Genomic DNA, 19,479 nt, shown 5'->3' on the forward strand with positions numbered 1-19,479 from the left:
CCATCTTTGTGAGGGACGTAACATAAATCACTAACTAGAATTTCTAAAAACTGATGAATATTTTTTGTTTGAGTTATTAGAAAAATTCTATCATATGTATTTAATAATAAGAGAGTAGACTGTTATTTCTAATAGCTTCCATTTCTGTTTTTATGGCATTACATTTCAACTTACATGCATCCTCTTGGACGACCAAGAGGATGTATAAATTTGGAGTGGAAGGAACGTGGGGCAGGAATCATTGGAAAGGGTTAGAGGATAAGAGGAGGGTTTTGAGTGGTAGGGGCTTGGGCATCCAGCAGGCATGTGTGAGTGTTAGATCAGGATAAGTGGAGGCAAGTTGTTTTAGGGATTTGATATGCTGTTGAAGTATGAGCATTAAGTAAAGTAACTTTTATGAAGAGATTCAATACAACTGGTTAGCTGGACTTGAGTCATGAAGGTGGAAAGTAAAGTCAGTGCCTGTACTGTGAAGGAAAGGTGGGGATGCTACAGTTTGGAGGGGTGTTTTATGCCTGCACGTTGTTGGCAAGACAGCTGTTGACTGATGGTGAGTGTTTCCTTATTTAGGTTACCCTGTCTTAGTGCGAGACCTGATGTGGTAAAATATATATATATATATATATATATATATATATATATATATATATATATATTTTTTTTTTTTTTTTTTTTCAACAAACCGGCCGTATCCCACCAAGGCAGGGTGGCCCAAAAAAGAAAAACTTTCACCATCATTCACTCCATCACTGTCTTGCCAGAAGGGTGCTTTACACTACAGTTTTTAAACTGCAACATTAACACCCCTCCTTCAGAGTGCAGGCACTGTACTTCCCATCTCCAGAACTCAAGTCCGGCCTGCCGGTTTCCCTGAATCCCTTCATAAATGTTACTTTGCTCACACTCCAACAGCACGTCAAGTATTAAAAACCATTTGTCTCCATTCACTCCTATCAAACACGCTCACGCATGCCTGCTGGAAGTCCAAGCCCCTCGCACACAAAACCTCCTTTACCCCCTCCCTCCAACCCTTCCTAGGCCGACCCCTACCCCGCCTTCCTTCCACTACAGACTGATACACTCTTGAAGTCATTCTGTTTCGCTCCATTCTCTCTACATGTCCGAACCACCTCAACAACCCTTCCTCAGCCCTCTGGACAACAGTTTTGGTAATCCCGCACCTCCTCCTAACTTCCAAACTACTAATTCTCTGCATTATATTCACACCACACATTGCCCTCAGACATGACATCTCCACTGCCTCCAGCCTTCTCCTCGCTGCAACATTCATCACCCACGCTTCACACCCATATAAGAGCGTTGGTAAAACTATACTCTCATACATTCCCCTCTTTGCCTCCAAGGACAAAGTTCTTTGTCTCCACAGACTCCTAAGTGCACCACTCACTCTTTTTCCCTCATCAATTCTATGATTCACCTCATCTTTCATAGACCCATCCGCTGACACGTCCACTCCCAAATATCTGAATACGTTCACCTCCTCCATACTCTCTCCCTCCAATCTGATATTCAATCTTTCATCACCTAATCTTTTTGTTATCCTCATAACCTTACTCTTTCCTGTATTCACCTTTAATTTTCTTCTTTTGCACACCCTACCAAATTCATCCACCAATCTCTGCAACTTCTCTTCAGAATCTCCCAAGAGCACAGTGTCATCAGCAAAGAGCAGCTGTGACAACTCCCACTTTGTGTGTGATTCTTTATCTTTTAACTCCACGCCTCTTGCCAAGACCCTCGCATTTACTTCTCTTACAACCCCATCTATAAATATATTAAACAACCACGGTGACATCACACATCCTTGTCTAAGGCCTACTTTTACTGGGAAAAAATTTCCCTCTTTCCTACATACTCTAACTTGAGCCTCACTATCCTCGTAAAAACTCTTCACTGCTTTCAGTAACCTACCTCCTACACCATACACTTGCAACATCTGCCACATTGCCCCCCTATCCACCCTGTCATACGCCTTTTCCAAATCCATAAATGCCACAAAGACCTCTTTAGCCTTATCTAAATACTGTTCACTTATATGTTTCACTGTAAACACCTGGTCCACACACCCCCTACCTTTCCTAAAGCCTCCTTGTTCATCTGCTATCCTATTCTCCGTCTTACTCTTAATTCTTTCAATTATAACTCTACCATACACTTTACCAGGTACACTCAACAGACTTATCCCCCTATAATTTTTGCACTCTCTTTTATCCCCTTTGCCTTTATACAAAGGAACTATGCATGCTCTCTGCCAATCCCTAGGTACCTTACCCTCTTCCATACATTTATTAAATAATTGCACCAACCACTCCAAAACTATATCCCCACCTGCTTTTAACATTTCTATCTTTATCCCATCAATCCCGGCTGCCTTACCCCCTTTCATTTTACCTACTGCCTCACGAACTTCCCCCACACTCACAACTGGCTCTTCCTCACTCCTACAAGATGTTATTCCTCCTTGCCCTATACACGAAATCACAGCTTCCCTATCTTCATCAACATTTAACAATTCCTCAAAATATTCCTTCCATCTTCCCAATACCTCTAACTCTCCATTTAATAACTCTCCTCTCCTATTTTTAACTGACAAATCAATTTGTTCTCTAGGCTTTCTTAACTTGTTAATCTCACTCCAAAACTTTTTCTTATTTTCAACAAAATTTGTTGATAACATCTCACCCACTCTCTCATTTGCTCTCTTTTTACATTGCTTCACCACTCTCTTAACCTCTCTCTTTTTCTCCATATACTCTTCCCTCCTTGCATCACTTCTACTTTGTAAAAACTTCTCATATGCTAACTTTTTCTCCCTTACTACTCTCTTTACATCATCATTCCACCAATCGCTCCTCTTCCCTCCTGCACCCACTTTCCTGTAACCACAAACTTCTGCTGAACACTCTAACACTACATTTTTAAACCTACCCCATACCTCTTCGACCCCATTGCCTATGCTCTCATTAGCCCATCTATCCTCCAATAGCTGTTTATATCTTACCCTAACTGCCTCCTCTTTTAGTTTATAAACCTTCACCTCTCTCTTCCCTGATGCTTCTATTCTCCTTGTATCCCATCTACCTTTTACTCTCAGTGTAGCTACAACTAGAAAGTGATCTGATATATCTGTGGCCCCTCTATAAACATGTACATCCTGAAGTCTACTCAACAGTCTTTTATCTACCAATACATAATCCAACAAACTACTGTCATTTCGCCCTACATCATATCGTGTATACTTATTTATCCTCTTTTTCTTAAAATATGTATTACCTATAACTAAACCCCTTTCTATACAAAGTTCAATCAAAGGGCTCCCATTATCATTTACACCTGGCACCCCAAACTTACCTACCACACCCTCTCTAAAAGTTTCTCCTACTTTAGCATTCAAGTCCCCTACCACAATTACTCTCTCACTTGGTTCAAAGGCTCCTATACATTCACTTAACATCTCCCAAAATCTCTCTCTCTCCTCTGCATTCCTCTCTTCTCCAGGTGCATACACGCTTATTATGACCCACTTCTCGCATCCAACCTTTACTTTAATCCACATAATTCTTGAATTTACACATTCATATTCTCTTTTCTCCTTCCATAACTGATCATTTAACATTACTGCTACCCCTTCCTTTGCTCTAACTCTCTCAGATACTCCAGATTTAATCCCATTTATTTCCCCCCACTGAAACTCTCCTACCCCCTTCAGCTTTGTTTCGCTTAGGGCCAGGACATCCAACTTCTTTTCATTCATAACATCAGCAATCATCTGTTTCTTGTCATCCGCACTACATCCACGCACATTTAAGCAACCCAGTTTTATAAAGTTTTTCTTCTTCTCTTTTTTAGTAATTGTATACAGGAGAAGGGGTTACTAGCCCATTGCTCCCGGCATTTTAGTCGCCTCATACGACACGCATGGCTTACGGAGGAAAGATTCTTTTCCACTTCCCCATGGACAATAGAAGAAATAAAAAAAAACAAGAGCTATTTAGAAAAAGGAGAAAAACCTAGATGTATGTATATATATATATGCATGTGCGTGTCTGTGAAGTGTGACCAAAGTGTAAGTAGGAGTAGCAAGATATCCCTGTTATCTTATATCTTATATCTTATATATATATATACATATATATATATATACATATATATATATATATACATATATATATATATATATACATATATATATATATACATATATAATTTATATTTATATTTTTTAACAAGTTGGCGATCACCTACCGAGGCAGGGTGACCCAAAAAGAAAGAAAATCCCCAAAAAGAAAATGCTTTCATCATCATTCAACACTTTCACCTCACTCATACATAATCACTGTTTTTGCAGAGATGCTCAGAACACAACAGTTTAGAAGCATATACATATAAAGATACACAACATATCCCTCCAAACTGCCAATATCCCAAACCTCTCCTTTAAAGTGCAGGCACTGTACTTCCCATTTCCAGTACTAAAGTCCGGCTACATAAAAATAACCAGGTTCACTGAATCCCTTCACTAAATATTACCCTGCTCACACTTCAACAGATCGCCAGGTCCCAAATACCATTCGTCTCCATTCACTCTTATCTAACACACACACGCATGCTTGCTGGAAGTCCAAGCCCCTCGCCCACAAAACCTCCCTTTACTCCCTCCCTCCAACCTTTTCGAGGACAACCCCTATCCCGCCTTCCTTCCCCTACAGATTTATACACTCTCCATGTCATTCTACTTCGATCCGTTCTCTCTAAATGACCAAACTACCTCAACAACCCCTCTTCAGCCCTCTGACTAATACTTTTATTAACTCCACACCTCCTAATTTCAACACTCCAAATTCTCTGCATAATATTTACACCACACATTGCCCTTAAACAGGGCATCTCCACCGCCTCCAACCACCTCCTCGCTGCAGCATTTACAACCCAAGCTTCACACCCATATAAGAGTGTTGGTACCACTATACTTTCATAAATTCCCTTCTTTGCCTCCATAGATAATGTTTTTTGTCTCCACATATACCTCAATGCACCACACACCTTTTTTCCTTCATCAATTCTATGGTTAACCTCATCCTTCATACATCCATCCGCTGACACGTCAACTCCCAAATATCTGAAAACATTCACTTCTTCCATATTCCTCCTCTCCAATTTGATATCCAATTTTTCTCTATCTAAGTCATATGATACCCTCATCATCTTACTCTTTCCTATGTTCACTTTCAACTTTCTGCCTTTACACAGTCTCCCAAACTTGTCCGCTAAGCTTAGCAACTTTTCTTTAGAACCTTCTATAGGCACAGTATCATCAGCAAAAAGTAACTGTGTCAATTCCCATTTTGTATTTGATTCCCCATAATTTAATCCCACCCCTCTCCCCAACACCCTAGCATTTACTTCTTTTACAACCCCATCTATAAATATATTAAACAACCATGGTGACATTACACATCCCTGTCAAAGACCCACCTTTACTGGGAAGTAGTCTCCCTCTCTTCTACACACCCTAACCTGAGCCTCACTATCCTCATAAAAACTCTTTCACAGCATTTAGTAACTTACTACCTATTCCCTATCCACTCTTATCACATGCCTTTTCTAAATCCATAAATGCAATGAAAACTTCCCTACCTTTATCTAAATACTGTTCACATATATGCTTCAATGTAAACACTTGATTTACACATCCCCTTCCCACTCTAAAACCTCCTTGCTCATTCTCAATTCTACATTCTGTCTTACCTCTAATTCTTTAAATAATAACCCTACCATACACTTTTCCTGGTACACTCAGTAAACTTTTACAATCTCTTTTGTCCCCCTTCCCTTTATATAAAGGAATTATACATGCTCTCTACCAATCACTAGATGCCTTCCCCTCTTTCATACATTTATTAAACAAAAGTACCAACCACTCTAACACTATATCCCCCCTGCTTTTAATATTTCTGTCATGATCCCGTCAGTTCCAGCTGCTTTACCCCCTTTCGTTTTACGTAATGCCTCACGCACCTCCCCACACTCACATCCTGCTCTTCTTCACTCCTAAAAGATGGTGTACCTCCCTGGCCAGTGCATGAAATTACCGCCTCCCTTTTTCCGTTGACATTTAAAAGTTCCTCAAAATATTCCTGGCATCTACCCAATACCTCCATCTCCCCATCTACTAACTCCCCTACTCTGTTTTTAACTGACAAATCCATTCGTTCCCTAGGCTTTCTTAACGTGTTTATCTCGCTCCAAAATTTTTTCTTATTTTCATCAAAATTTCTTAACAATGCCTCTCCCACTCTATCATCTGCTCTCCTTTTACACTCTCTTACTACTCTCTTCACTTTTCTTGTACTCTCCATATACTCTACTCTTCTTATAACACTTCTTTGTAAAAACCTCTCATAAGCTACCTTTTTCTCTTTTATCACACCCTTTACTTCATCATTCCACCAATCACTCCTCTTTCCTCCTGCACCCACCCTCCTATAGCCACAAACTTCTGCCCCACATTCTAATACTGCATTTTTTAAATTATTCCAACCCTCTTCAACCCTCCCACTACTCTTACTTGCACTAGCCCACCTTTCTGCCAATAGTTGCTTATATCTCACCCGAACTTCCTCCCTTAGTTTATACACTTTCACCTCTCTCTTACTTGTTGCCATTTTCCTTTTGTCCCATCTACCTCTTACTCTAACTGTAGCTACAACTAAATTAAGCTCCGATATATCAGTTGCTCCTCTATAAACATGTACATCCTGAAGCCTACCCACCAACATTTTATCCACAAATATGTAATCTAACAAACTACTTTCATTATGTGCTATATCATACCTCGTAGATTTATTTATCCTCTTTTTCATAAAATATGTATTACTTATTACCAAACCTCTTTCTACACATAGCTCAATTAAAGGCTCCCCATTTTCATTTACCCCTGGCACCCCAAATTTACCTACTACTCCCTCCACAACATTTTTCCCACTTTAGCATTGAAATCCCCAACTACAAGTGCTCTCATACTTGGTTCAAAACTCCCCACACACTCAACAATTCCCAAAACCTCTCTCTCTCCTCTACACTTCTCTCTTCTCCAGGTGCATATACACTTACTATAACCCACTTTTCACATCCAACCTTTATTTTACTCCACATAATCCTTTATTTAATACATTTGCTGGCATCACAGTCAGATTACCTTCCAACTGGAGGTAGGAAGGACAGTGCCTGCACTCTGCAGGCACTGTCCTTCCTACCTCCAGGTCTCAAGTCTGGTTAACTAGTTTTTCTTGAATCCCTTCATAAAAATAAAGTTTTTTTTTCACTTCAACATCATATCCATTTAAAACCACTTGTCTCCATTCACTTCTTTCTGACATGCTCACATAAGTCTACTAGATGCTTAAGCCCCTATATACTATTTATTAAAAGTGTTTAAGGTTGTTTTATAAATAAGTAATAAATTTAATTTCATTTTGTTTATGCAGTACTGTATACCTATATATTTATTGTACATATGATAGTCTGTTGTGTAATTGAATCACAAGATATACTTTATCATCTGATATTTGTGATGAAATTTTGAGACTGAAGAGTGCATCGGCATGAGAAATATATGTGATATACAGTACATGAGATAAATGGCAAAATGTTGAAGATCTAAATTGAAAAAAGAAATGCTATAAGAATATCATATATGATTGTGTGGAATTTCATTTTTGGTTCACTTCTGGTAATGAAGTTGAGCTATTTTGTATGATGGCATATGTGTATTGGCATGAGGTATACAGTGGCATCATTCACTATAGTGTCAACTTGACTAGGGTTTCTGTGGTGTATATTAACCTGGTGACCTAACAGCACAGTCGCCTTTGCTCACATCTTTCACTGCTGCTTGCTGGCTACGTTACTGCAGTATTTGGCACTAACGTCAGGAGCGACTAACTGATGCTGACCCACCTAAGAATAATGTAGATGTTAATTGAACTGTCTAATCTTACAGATTCTTAGTGCATAGCAGTAAGCAATAGATGGTCCTAGAGCTGTTGTAGTGTACACTCTAAAATAAAAGACCTAATGAGGTTATGTATTTACTTTAGATGTGTAAATATCAGCTCCTCAGTGTCCCGTGAATTGAATTGCATTTGATGTGATTCCACATATTAATGTCAGCTTATTTACTCACACACTCAAACACAAGTTTTAAAATTATTTATATAATCTTCTGTATTAATTGAATGAATTCTTTATTCTCTCTTACCTTATTTAGTAAACTGTATTAAGATGATTTACAAATGCTATATATGTTACTAGACTGATAAGTGTCCTTGAATTTAATGAAGAAAAGTCTATAGAAAAGAGAGTAATTGTGAAACCCTCTACTGTTCATAGACTATATAGTCAAAAAAGTATCTTTGGAAAGAAATATTTATAGCATTTATAAGCATAATCAAGCACTTTTCTTCCAGTCTTAATTATCTTACTGAAAATTTTTCAACTTCCCATAGTACATTAATCTGCATTATCACCACACTAAAACCTCATTATTTCTACAACAAAGTAAATATGAGTTGATGTTTGGAAAACTAATTCATCTTATTCAGTTAGTTTCTAGTGTTATCAGTGACAGGATTAATGTTAAGTCATTTCTTATCTGTTGGTTAGCTTATATTTTGACATCCATGTTGTCATTGATTACTAGTAAGCTATCTAATAAAGAATTGTTTTTCTAAAAGCTGCACATTTTGCATGGCATCTTGGAAAACAAGATGATAAACTCATTAACACAAGATGTTTTTTTGCATTGACACTGCATAAATGAATGATGTGATGTTTGAAATATTATAAGCTTGTAAAAGCATAAACTAAGCTGTACTCTGTGGATGATTTGAGAAATCAATTGCTCTCTTAATTAACAATCTTCTGTTTTCACTTTGCCGTCCCTAGATAAGGATGCTAGCGGTAATTTAATTGATTATTAACTACATTACCACTTCCATCCCAATTTATTTACTGCCATGTGCATGCTCATATGTTTTATCTTAATTCCCATTTTTTATCTCATAGAAAATGTAGAGGCTTATATATACACTTTATGCACTTCTTTGTTTGCAGCACTAAGGCATAATGTGTATTTTGTCTTACTAGTGAGAGTTTTAGGATGTCACTCCAAAAATTGTGCTTTATCTATATCTTTTATTTTTGGTCAGGCTCTTTTGCATGGTCACAGTGACAAATTTTTATTGTTTTATTGAAGGCTATGTACACTAGACTCTTTAAAACTACAACATCAAAGACCAGACTTCCTCTCAAGAAACTAGCACCTTACCCAGTTCTGTCTGATATATCTCATCTTGAAATGCTGTATCCACCTTATGTACCACAATGCTTTATCATCTTTTTGGTTACTCATTTTTACTAACTTTTTTATTTTTAATCTACAGTGTGTTTTAATGATATGTTTTAACATTAGTTTAATAGAGAAAAAAATCTTTAAAATTGTGTCACTATCATTATTATTATTATGTTTAGATGGAACTAAACCAGTAGGTATCATACAGCACCTGGGGAATGGGAGGTAATCAGGTTTGATCCAAGGAAGAGAAGGGTAAGGCCATTTCTTTTGACAAAGAACCCCTCATCAGCATCAAGGAACCTTCCTTGATGGGGTACCAATAGTAAACACTGTGCTTTAAAAAAAATTGGCATGGCCTAGTCCTGAGGATGGTATTTTATATTGAATTACTTTTATATATAAAATACAAACAGGGAAAAGTTGAGACCGTCCAGGATAATCAAAAGTTAAGACCGTCCAGAATAATCAAAAAGTTGGGACCGTCCAGTATAATAACCAGAAGTTGGGACCGTCCAGAATAATCAAAAGTTGGGACCATCTGGAATAATCAGATTTAGATTTTGCCACCAAAGTGGCTAGTTTATTGTCGCCCCATAATCAGAAGTCTTGCTGAGCTCATATTCTTTTAATGTTTATTTTTATTATCAAATTCATTAAAATAATTAAGTATGATTATTTTGGTAGCAAACATCAGTACATTTTATTTTAAAGCAGCAGAGGAAAAGTGAAATTTAAGTATGTATTAATTATTTTCCAACTACAGACTAAAAAAGAAAAAAAAACATTTCTTTATGAATTTGTACCAAACAAATACTTCACCCAATGCATAAAATGAACATACAGATTTGGACAGATGTTACTTTGAGGGTCCAAAGGCCAGATCTCAGAGTGCACACCAGGGTCCAGGAATTTTCAAAAAAAAATTTTGTTATTTTTTCTTATGAAATGGTAGATAATCTTTTTCTGAAGGTAATAAAACAAAGAGAACGGAATTTGATGGAAAATTGACAAAATTACATTCTTACGAATTTTGCTGTGTCAGCGATATTTACGCATCGGCAATTATGCCGAATTTGACTCCCATTTTAGGCCAATTACATTATTCCAGTCGACCAAATTCTTAGCTATTTTGCTAGTACAGTGGACCCCCGCATAGCGAACTTAATCCGTGCAAGAGGGCTGGTCGTTATGCGAAATGTTCGCTATGCGAATTAATTTTCCCCATAAGAAATAATGGAAATAAAATTAATCCGTGCAAGACACCCAAAAGTATGAAAAAAAATTTTTTTACCACAAAAAAATGTTAATTTTAGTACACACAAACTGAAAAAGGCATGCACAATTACATGACACTTACTTTTATTGAAGATCTGGTGATGATTGATGGGATGGGAGGAGGGGAGAGAGAGTGTTAGTGTTTAGAAGGGGAATCCCCTTCCATTAGGACTTGAGGTAGCAAGTCCTTTTCTGGGGTTACTTCCCTTCTTCTTTTAATGCCACTAGGACCAGCTTCAGAGTCACTGGACTTCTTTCGCACAACATATCTGTCCATAGTGGCCTGTACCTCTCGTTCCTTTATGACTTTCCTAAAGTGTTTCACAACAGTGTCATTGTAATAGTCACCACCACGGCTTGCAATAGCTGTGTGAGGGTGATTTTCATCAAAAAAGGTTTGCACTTCAAGCCATTTTGCACACATTTCCTTAATCTTTGAAGTAGGCAATTCCTTCAATTTCTCTCTCCCCTCCTCTGAACCAGTTTCCCCAGGTCTGGCCTCTTGCTCTTGAAGTTGATCTATCAGCTCATCAGTGGTTAGTTCTTCATTGTCCTCCTCCACCAACTCTTCCACATCCTCCCCACTAACCTCCAACCCCAAGGACTTCCCCAATTCCACAATTGATTCCTCAACTGGTATACTACTCCTCTCAGGGTTAGCCTCAAACCCTTCAAAATCCCTTTTGTCTACACATTCTGGCCACAGTTTCTTCCAAGCAGAGTTCAAGGTTCTCTTAGTCACTCCCTCCCAAGCCTTACCTATAAGGTTTACACAACTGAGGATATTAAAGTGATCCTTCCAAAACTCTTTTAGAGTCAATCCAGTGTCTGTGGTCACTTCAAAGCACTTTTGAAACAGAGCTTTTGTGTACAGTTTCTTGAAGTTGGAAATGACCTGCTGGTCCATGGGCTGCAGGAGAGGAGTGGTATTAGGAGGCAAAAACTTCACCTTAATGAAGCTCATGTCCCCATAAAGTCGCTCTGCCACGTCTGTAGGATGACCAGGGGCATTGTCTAACACCAGGAGGCACTTAAGGTCTAATTTCTTTTCAGTTAGGTAATCTTTCACATTGGGGGCAAATGCATGGTGTAACCAGTTATAGAAAAATTCCCTAGTGACCCATGCCTTACTGTTTGCCCTCCACAGCACACACAAATTATCCTTGAGGACATTCTTTTGCCTGAACGCTCTGGGAGTTTCAGAGTGATACACTAATAAAGGCTTAACTTTGCAATCACCAGTAGCATTGGCACACATGAGAAGAGTAAGCCTGTCTTTCATAGGCTTATGTCCTGGGAGTGCCTTTTCCTCCTGAGTAATGTAGGTCCTGCTTGGCATTTTCTTCCAGAACAGGCCTGTTTCATCACAATTAAACACTTGTTCAGGTTCCAGTCCTTCAGTTTCTATGTACTCCTTGAATTCATGCACATATTTTTCAGCCGCTTTGTGGTCCGAACTGGCAGCCTCACCATGCCGTATCACACTATGGATGCCACTACGCTTCTTAAATCTCTCAAACCAACCTTTGCTGGCCTTAAATTCACTCACATCATCACTAGTTGCAGGCATTTTTTTAATTAAATCGTCATGCAACTTCCTAGCCTTTTCACATATGATCGCTTGAGAGACGCTATCTCCTGCTAGCTGTTTTTCATTTATCCACACCAATAAGAGTCTCTCAACATCTTCCATCACTTGCGATCTTTGTTTCGAAAACACAGTTAAACCTTTGGCAACAACAGCTTCCTTGATTGCCGTTTTCTTGCCCACAATAGAAGCGATGGTTGATTTTGGTTTCTTGTACAACCTGACCAGGTCGGTGATACGTACTCCACTTTCATACTTATCAATGATTTCTTTCTTAATTTCAATGGGTATTCTTACCCTTTGAGGTGTAGGGTTGGCACTAGAAGCTTTCTTGGGGCCCATGGTCACTTATTTTCCACAAACAGCACCGAAAACACTGTAATAATACGAAATATTCCGAGTGTATGCTTGAATGTTACCGCGGAGGCTAGCTGGTAAACAATGGGACGGGCGGCACATGTGAGGCTGGCTGAGGGCCCACATTGGACGCGTCTCGAACGAAGTTCGCTGAGCGGGTTTTTGTCTACTATGCGGGGCAAAATTTTAGCGGACAAAGCGTTCGCTATGCGGAATGTTCGCTATGCAAGGCGTTCGCTATGCGGGGGTCCACTGTATTACTTCTATTTTATCGATTAAGCATAAGAAATCACCCAGTCAGCTGTTTCAACTACCCAATAAAGTGATCAGAAATTGGTAATTGGCCAATTTAACACAAAGTTCAAAATATTCCAGTTTCAAAATAGGGTCCAGAATAAAGAATGTAGGTATTCCTGGCACTAAAATAGCATTTCCTCTGTTTATTAGTTACATTTTCAGGCTTTACAAATGAATTACATTTTGATTTTTTATTCACATTATGAATTTTTATTCACACCAAAAAATAGAAGATTTACTATTGTGTAATGTTGTAATAATTGTATAAATAATATCAGCACATGTGTGAACATATATTAGACCCACCAGCCGATGTGTATTAGATGCGTGACATCATTTGTTTACTCTTGAACATCGGCAAAAACTGAACATTTTCGCTACTTTGAGCTCAGTTTCAAGCCATTTTCAGTACTAAAACCAATCAAAATCATCTCTATTTTTGTAACATATCTTCTATTCTATCAAATGAGACCAAGAAATCGTGAATACAACTGTAAAAAACATTAGAAAAACACTGCAAAGTTGCTGTTTTAATCCAAAAATATGGTCGCAGTTTTTTTTCTCATTATTCACTGCGTGCTGCAGTATTTGTTATATGTGGTGCACACTTGCCACATAGATGGATTCTTTCATATCTAGGCCCAAATGTACCACTTACTGCTTATCTGAGTGAGCTGAGCTCAAGCTGTAGTTCTGCGGCTTGGACTCAGGCTTCAAAGCCGTAGAACTATGGGACGGACCCTCAAAGGGATAAGCCACCATATACAGTATGAGGTGGCATAAATTTAAGCAAAGCTTGATTAGACTGCTTAGTGTTGGTGGAAAATTAGATGGAAAGACTCATTAGATATGAGATAATGCAGTAATATGAAGTACACTCTGATAATCAGAGCTCTATTGCAGTAATTTAAATTTTATAAAATTTGTTAAATACTGGTATATTTAGAATTTTCTCTGAAACTCAGATTTTCCATAAGAAAGCAATGATTTCAACTTTTATTTTTTGGGGAAAATTTTTTCAGATTTTTTTCATAAAAGAGAATGTTTAATAATTTTCAACTCAAAGAGTGATATATACAATTCAGATTTATGTGAATTTTTACAACTGGGATACCCCATGCATACTGTTTTCTGAATAAACAAAAAAATTACAGTACTGTATATCTAGTATAAAAAAAAGTTTCAAATATATAATGTTAGGTCTGTTGCAGATATCTCTAGTGTTTAGAAGTGGAGCCATAGAAAAAGGAAAAAAAATATTTGTTAGATTGTTCATAGTGTAATTATGGAGCAGATACTAAGTTTTTACATTGTTACTCTTATTTCTGTTAGAAGCTCAGACAAATTTGTTAGATTATTCTACTTTTTATGTCTAACGAAAGTCCAGGCAAAGTTGTTAGATTATGTCATTTATTTGCAATAATGAAAGGTTGTTGTTGGCAAGTTTTGTCTGGAGAGTTGGTCAGCAAGTAGTTAAGCTTTCAATGGAACCTTTATTCTCTGCACATGGCTGAGCAGTTTTACTTGTTTTCCAAAATTACATTTATAATTATGTTTATTTGATCATCGAGGACTCTGCTTAGGTGGAAGAAGGATGAAGAAGAGGAAGGAGGAAGGGAGAATGAGGTGAGAGGAGAATAATAAAAAAGAGGGAATAAAGGAAGATAAGTTTGGTGATCAAGTTGTGGCCTTAGAACCAGTGTGCTTGTGATGATACTAAGGTCATCAGTATTGTCATCTGTGGCCATCTTTCATATAAGTAAGAGGTGCTAGTTGGATCACTATTAGCTGAATTGTCTATCACACTACATTGACTTTCTTAAAACATTGTGTAATCCTGGACTGTGATTGAAATTTTCATTGTCTGTTGATCACATGGTATAAGTGAAGTGTGCCTTTATTATCTGTCTGAAGTTGTAATCAGTCCTCATGACTGAAGGAATACATTGGGGTGACAACTTTCACATCATCAGTCCAGTCATCTTGTAACTTGGCAACAGTGTTAGGGACTATCTCTGTTTAAAGGCTGAATGACAGATGTGACATTGGAACAAAACCTATATGACTGCAGTTTGGTTGTTTTAGTGTGTTCCTGCATTTTCCAATAGCAGCAGTGCCTTACTTTCTCTTCCACCTCCCACCCAGGTAAATTCACATATGCTCTTTTCTGCTTATGATGCCACTGGTCTCCACAATAAAATATGTGTCAATGCTCAAGATTTATGGTTGGGTAAATGGAGTAGAGTTAGAGGTTCCACTGTATACATAAATAAGCCTTTTGGAACCACTACTAATTATCACAATCATATAATCACTTGCAACAAAAGGCCAAGAATTTGTAGGATCTATTGTTGATGACTTGTACAAAGTATTTTACTTTCCTATAAGAAAAAGTTACATTAACTGACAGCCATACCAAGGGATACAAAGCTACCATAACACATAAATAGTAGTTGGAGTGTGATGTTTGTGCTCTAAGTTGTGACAGCTTTCTTTTCAAGTGTTTTTGGTCACTTCATTTCAGTGCTGAGAATATTTTCCATATTAGAATTTTAATTTGTTAGAAAAGCTTTTGGGACTGGGAAACCTGTTGGTGTATTGTTTTCTTCTACTTTTAAGCTTCCATATAGCATAGAGATCTTTTTAATGGTTAAACATTTACCTATAGTATAGTTTAAAACATCTTTACTGACATGCTAAATATAATGCAAATAAGCATAAATATATATTAATCCATATAAAAATATGTATAATGTTAGATATTGTTGTAATTTCAGTTTTCAGGAGTAAATGGTGATGATTTCAGAGCAAGGTCACTTGTACATAAGGATCAAAGTTCACTGAAAGATTTATTTTTAAATAATGTTAGATAACATGAAAAATAACCTTAATAATTATAGCTATTTATACATTTGTTAGAACTGATTATACTGTTTAACAGTTTTGAGATATACTAGCCATTTTTATATTGGTTGCAACAGGGCTTGCAACTGTTTTTGCTTTTGTCACAGTAAAGCTAACATCATGACTCTGACTTTCTCATCTACAGCCTCACATTCGCATCTGGGACAGCGTCAGTCTTAACACCCTTCACATCATTGGAATCAGTGATATTGAACGCTCTGTAGCATGTCTGGCCTTCTCCAAAGCGGTAAGTTGATGCTGTTCACTGTATTTTAACTGCAGCATTATCAATTACACTGAGAACAAGAGTATCAGTAACATCCCTGCTCTGGGCACTCTTTATAAGTTATTTGTAGCTTACAGTTTACAGCATAGCAAAGTGAATGTAATATTGAAGAACTAAATACAATAGACATGATTATGTTACTATTGTAAGGTATGTTGCAGTGTGCTATTTTAAACCTGCTAAGCAGTATTTTGCAGTCTTGCATAATACATACCTGGATATACTGTACAATATGCATCTACTGTATAATACTGTACAAAGATTTTATTTAAAGTGTATTTGCTCTCTCTACTAAAACATAATACAGTGGTCCCTCAATAATCATCCGGCTCGATAGTCGTCCTTTTCGGAAATCATCGCGTTATTCTCGTCCAAACATTGGATCGCAAATGGTCGGTTTACTCGCTAATCTTCCTTCGTCCGGGATGTGTACTCATGCACTGAGCTGCCTCGGCCTCTCTTCCCAACCAGTGTGCCATTGTTTACCAGTGAGCGACGGTCCCCTCACTTGTTCATACGAAATATTTCATAATATTTCACTCATTTTAGTGCTTGCAAGTGCTAAATAAGCTACCATGGCTCCAAAGAAAGCTCCTAGTGCCAAGCCTTTGGTAAAGAAAATGAGAAATACGATTGAATTTAAGAAAAACATCATTGAAAAATATGAAAGTAGCATACGTGTGGCTGAACTAGCCAGCTGAGGAGCTGCAAGAGCTTCAGCAGGAACAGGAACAGATCGCAGCTCAGAATCTTGCTGCAGAGGAGGAGGAAGAGAGATGGAAGAAGGTCCCTTCAGAAATTAAGGAGATTTTTGAAATGTGAGGTAGGTTGGAAAGATTTATGGAGAAACATCACCCTGAGAAGGATGTTGCAAGCCATATCGGCAACTTGTACAGTGACGGAGTCTTGGCCCATTTTAGGGAAGTTTTAAAGAGACGCCAGAAATAGAGCTCTCTGGACACTTTTTTTTTTTTTTTGTGAGACAGGACTCCAGTGACTCTCAAGCTGGTCCTAGTGGCATTAAGAAACTGAGAAGAGAAGTAACTCCAGAAAAGCACTTGGTACCTGAGGTGTTGATGGAAGGGGATTCCCCTTCCAATCAGTAACTAATCCAATGTCTCTCCTCCTCCAGTCTTCCATACACTAAGAAGAATCGCCAATAAAAGTGTTATACTGTTAATGTTTCATTCATCATGTGCCATTGTATTGTTTATGTACTACATCTATATTTCATGTAAAAAAAATTTTTGTTTAATACTTCTGGGTGTCAGGAACAGATTAATTGTATTTACATTATTTCTTATGGGGAAAATTGATTTGAAAATCGTCTTTTTCGATAATCGTCGCACTTCCAGGAATGGATTAATGATGATAAATGAGGGACCACTGTATATATTTTTATACAGTACTACTGGTACCATTGTTACAGTGCTCAGGATTATTAAACTCTGCATATATTGGACAAATCCTTGTTAGGATAGAGATGGCGCTTGCATCAATCTTCAAATGTTGCACTGCACCTGTTTCCTCAAAATACTGGGTAACCAGGAAAATATCTGTTTTGTCTTGTAAGTTGTATTGATAAATTAAAGAAGTGGTGATGTGTGTATGAGTAAGAGGGTTAGAGAATGATTAGGGTCTGCTGCTACTGCTTGCTTTATGAGAAAGAGACTACAGTAACACATGTGTATGAGAAAGAGTACATAAATACATAGGATTGAAAATTTAGGTTCCATGGTGGAGAAAAGATCTGTAGATGCAGCATCCATTAATGTTACTGTGCAAAAAAGGCACAGGAATTATAGATAAGCATGTAGATAAAATTTTAGGTACAGTAACAAGTTTCTGTTATTCAGGATGGAGGGAGTCTGTTGGTGGCTGTAGATGAAGCCCCAGACCACAACATGTCTGTCTGGGACTGGTCTCGAGGAGAACGTGGCTACAAACTACTGGAAACTAAGGTGTGTTCTAAAATATATGTTTTTTCTCTCCAGTGAATCAGCTGTATCCTACCAAGGCAGGATGACTCAATAAGAAAAAAGTTTCTCTTTTTAAATTTAGTAATGTATACAGGATAAGGGGTTACTAGCCCCTTGCTAGTAATGTTTTTGTTAGAAAATAAACTATGTAAAGATGTGACAGTATAGGAACAAATCTGATGAGTGGAGGAGTGCACCTGTATACAATTTTCATGACTAAAACAATATTGAAAGTTCTTATTACAAGGACTTAGATTTGCTTTCACCCCTCCTTCCCAGATCTAATGTGAATATTTTCCACAAGAACTTTTGTAATAAATTGTTAAAATGAATTAAGGAATATGAATTCTGGAATATGGTAGTAGAGAGAAACAGCAAACAGTTTGTTATACAAGCTTTCACCTACTGAGTCAGACACATAAATAGACATTCTTTGCTATAAGCATCTTTGCAGTACCACTTGTGGTCTTACAGTTATTACAAGTCTTTCCACTGTCACTTGTGGTCTTACAGTTATTATAAGTCTTTCCACTACCACTTGTGGTCTTATAGTTATTAATTAACCACGCAAACACTATATGTATATTATCACCACCATCAACTCAAAAATTTTCAAATATTATAAGATTATTTCAGAACTAAAATGGTCTCAATCTCATTGTGGAAAATGTGCCAAAATATAATACTGTAACTTGTTAATCAATTACTTGTTAATTCAGTTACTGCTAAACCACCACTTCCCCTGTTGAAATATAAAAAACAATGTTCAATTCAAACCAACTATGATATACTATATGCCTAGTATTAAGTAATCTGTTAAGCATTAAGTTTAATCTGCCCGAAATGTCCTGGCATGATAGTGGCTCTCTTTGTACTTAGCAAATCAAAATTGTAATTACACATTGTAAACTATGCAAAGAAATAAAATCATTAATCCTTACCATTTGTGGTCTTAGTTATTACAAGTCTTTCCACTACCACTTGTGGTCTTACAGTTATTATTACAAGTCTTCTCTTTGTTGGGTTTATCAGGGCCACTGACAGCATATGCCGTATCGAGTCCGGCTTCTCGATGGTACGAGGAAGATTTGTTGCCCAAGGCTGGGCGATGAAAGAAAAGGAACAAAAGTTCCTTTGTAAATAGAGATAGAAACTTGAAGTTTCCAATTAGATCTGGTGGAATCCCTTGCCAAGCCCCAGCAGAGAGGGACACCTACACCCCCACCTGAGTTCAGTAACCGGCTTCCCACAAAAGACAGTTAAAAATTTTCTGCAGAGTGGAAAAAAATGGAGCTGGCTACAATAAGCCGATATATAGGGGCACCTATACATCAGCTTACTTGTCCTCATCTATTTTGCCCGGCAGGCAAAATAGATGAGGACAAGCATCCCAGAGAGAACGGTGGAAATTTGTCAC

The 19,479-nt window shown here is 37.6% G+C and overlaps 1 protein-coding gene across 1 annotated transcript in view; it reads left to right on the forward strand.

Moving 5' to 3' along the window:
• LOC128706092 (echinoderm microtubule-associated protein-like 2) overlaps positions 1 to 19,479 on the forward strand; it is a gene marked incomplete at its 3' end in the record, with an annotated part of 261,186 nt that overhangs the window by 186,768 nt on the left and 54,939 nt on the right. Inside the window, 2 exon segments of the mRNA XM_070091803.1 lie at positions 15,943 to 16,044; positions 17,940 to 18,044. Coding sequence (XP_069947904.1) covers positions 15,943 to 16,044; positions 17,940 to 18,044 — 207 coding nt within the window.

Source organism: Cherax quadricarinatus, chromosome 3 (genome assembly GCF_038502225.1).
Source record: "Cherax quadricarinatus isolate ZL_2023a chromosome 3, ASM3850222v1, whole genome shotgun sequence".
Taxonomy (NCBI): Eukaryota; Metazoa; Arthropoda; class Malacostraca; order Decapoda; family Parastacidae; genus Cherax; species Cherax quadricarinatus.